This window comes from Protobothrops mucrosquamatus, unplaced genomic scaffold, assembly GCF_001527695.2.
Source record: "Protobothrops mucrosquamatus isolate PMUCROS unplaced genomic scaffold, P.Mucros_1.0 scaffold7434, whole genome shotgun sequence".
NCBI classification, from domain to species: Eukaryota; Metazoa; Chordata; class Lepidosauria; order Squamata; family Viperidae; genus Protobothrops; species Protobothrops mucrosquamatus.
The window spans coordinates 8,333-10,605 of NW_015393235.1; the positions used below are offsets into that span (position 1 = coordinate 8,333).

Genomic DNA, 2,273 nt, shown 5'->3' on the forward strand with positions numbered 1-2,273 from the left:
TAGCTTGCTCAATTTTCATAGCATCAGGTTCAGAACCATCGGAGATCTGCACAGCGGTTCTGAAAGAATTCACCTCAGTTGGCTAGGATTAAAATGGGAAAATGATTGTAAGAGAAATGTAGTTTTATTGTGGATTAGTCAAATTTCCGCAGGGCAATTAGCTCAATTGCATTTATCACCTGCATATTTCCAAAGTTTCCTTCTGCCCATTGCTTCACATAGCGGTTCATTACAAATAACAGAGTCACTCCGGAGTGCATTCAAACAGAAAAAAAAAGGAAATGAAATGTAGACTGGATTTAATTTTTCAACAGATCTACAAAGAATGAGGACATCTGCAAAATCTAAAGCAGTACTCAGAATTAATTAGGTTTATCATAAAAGAAGAACCATAGTATGGTGCCAATTTGCAACTTATATTCCCCTATGTGAGCTAGGATAGGTTGCCACTTAGAGAAAATTGATGTTCATTTACCCTCAATTTAAAGAGAAAGCAATCATTTTCCAGGAAGGCCTTATTGCAGAAGTACTCTATAAATCACAGTATCCTCTTTGGCTATTTGGTGACCAAGACAAATTCTCATAACTGATTTGCTGTGAACAAGACATGAAGGCATAAAGAAAAAGGTAGCAAGCCTGTTTAGATTTCTTTCATGTGGAATGTTAGGTTCTGCACAGCAAGCATTCTAACAAAGCTGTTATTAAAAACATTCTCACATACAAGTTCACAGAAAACATTATACCTTTTAGAGCAGAGATGAGTAATATTCTGACGGCCAGATTTACACCTAACATTTTGGGGAGGTTGAGGAATATTTTTTGAAGAGTAATTTGTTAGAGAACTGAAAAGAGCATTGCTTTTGTTTTAACCGTGGTATGTCCATTCTATAATTCACACTGGATTTCTCATTTGTTTCCCAAGTGAAAATGACAGGACATTTTGCTAGCAGTTTTCAGTAATCACGGCTGGTGGGAAATAAGGGCCCCAAAAAGAGGATCTAGAAGCCTCCACAGCCTGAGGAAACAGGATGTCCAACCCTGCCTTACAGCTGTTAAGAGAGGCTCCAAAGTACTTAAGGGATACAAATAAGTACCTCCAGTGCTTTTTTTGTAAGAAAAAAGGTGCCAGAACTCACATCTTGTTAATCTTTTATTAAAAATATATATATATATTCAGTTCTTAGCAGGACCGGTGGTTGAGAAGTATTTTTTTTTTCATTTTTAAATTTGAGGTCACACTTTTACACTAAAAAATTAAAAAAGATTTTCAATTCACCAACAATTCTTTAAAATAAGAAATTATTTACCTTTCGCACGTAGTCAATCACTGTACACACACCCACACGTCAGTTGTGTAATGAAACATAATGGTCACCGCCTGCAGTAAGCACTGAGCGTGCGACCACACAACCAATCACAAGCCGAGCAGTGCTACAAGCCGAGCAGCGCCATCACAACCAGCGCGGATGAAGTACGCATGCATCGGATTCGACACACAAGCAGCCCGCATACACCATTTTAATGATTTTGCCACCGACCTGGTACACTCAACAGGGAGATTCAAGTCCACGTGGACCAAACATCAAATTTTCAAAAGTTACTTTTAAAACTTGGAAAAATCCATCAAAAAAAGGTGCCGGAACTCTGTTCCGGTGCGTTCTATGACAAAAAAATCACTGAGTACCTCCCTCTCCAAAATCAGAGCAACATTTGCTCAGATTTAAAATTCAATGCCCAGCATGATTGCATTTCCTGCGACTAGCAGAATCCAGCTACGGTAGAAGATTTTGAAAATAACACAATTCCAATGTAGGAAAGATTAGATCGTAAGTGGGAAAACTATGGAGAAGACGTTATTGAAGTTCAGCCGAAATCAGCCCTAGCCAGCAAGATCCCTAGCAAGAGATGATAGCAGATCCACCATCAGCTGAAAATGTCACATCTGAATTGGCATGAATCTCATAGGTACTCATCATGGGTTCTTTTTTTAAATCACAGCCAATTATATTAACTCAGAATCAAGAGATACATAAAACCACTGGCTCCTTGGTGGATTCTTTATTCAATTTAATTTAATTTCAATTTATTTGATTTATATACCGCCCTTCTCCCTTGCGGGACTCAGGGCGGTGAACAGGCACATTAATAAAACAGCGATACCATAATATTTAAAAGTATTAAAAACTAATTAAATTATTTGTCCTGTCCTAAAACCCACTATAATAATATAAAATTATACCCAATTTAAAATTTTAGAATTTCGGATTTATGCC

The 2,273-nt window shown here is 37.4% G+C and overlaps 1 protein-coding gene across 1 annotated transcript in view; it reads right to left on the reverse strand.

Moving 5' to 3' along the window:
- LOC107300559 (glycogen phosphorylase, liver form-like) overlaps positions 1-2,273 on the reverse strand; it is a gene marked incomplete at its 3' end in the record, with an annotated part of 11,913 nt that overhangs the window by 5,303 nt on the left and 4,337 nt on the right. The window contains exon 3 of the mRNA XM_015829873.1: positions 9-82. Coding sequence (XP_015685359.1) covers positions 9-82 — 74 coding nt within the window. The remainder of the gene's footprint in view (positions 1-8; positions 83-2,273) is intronic.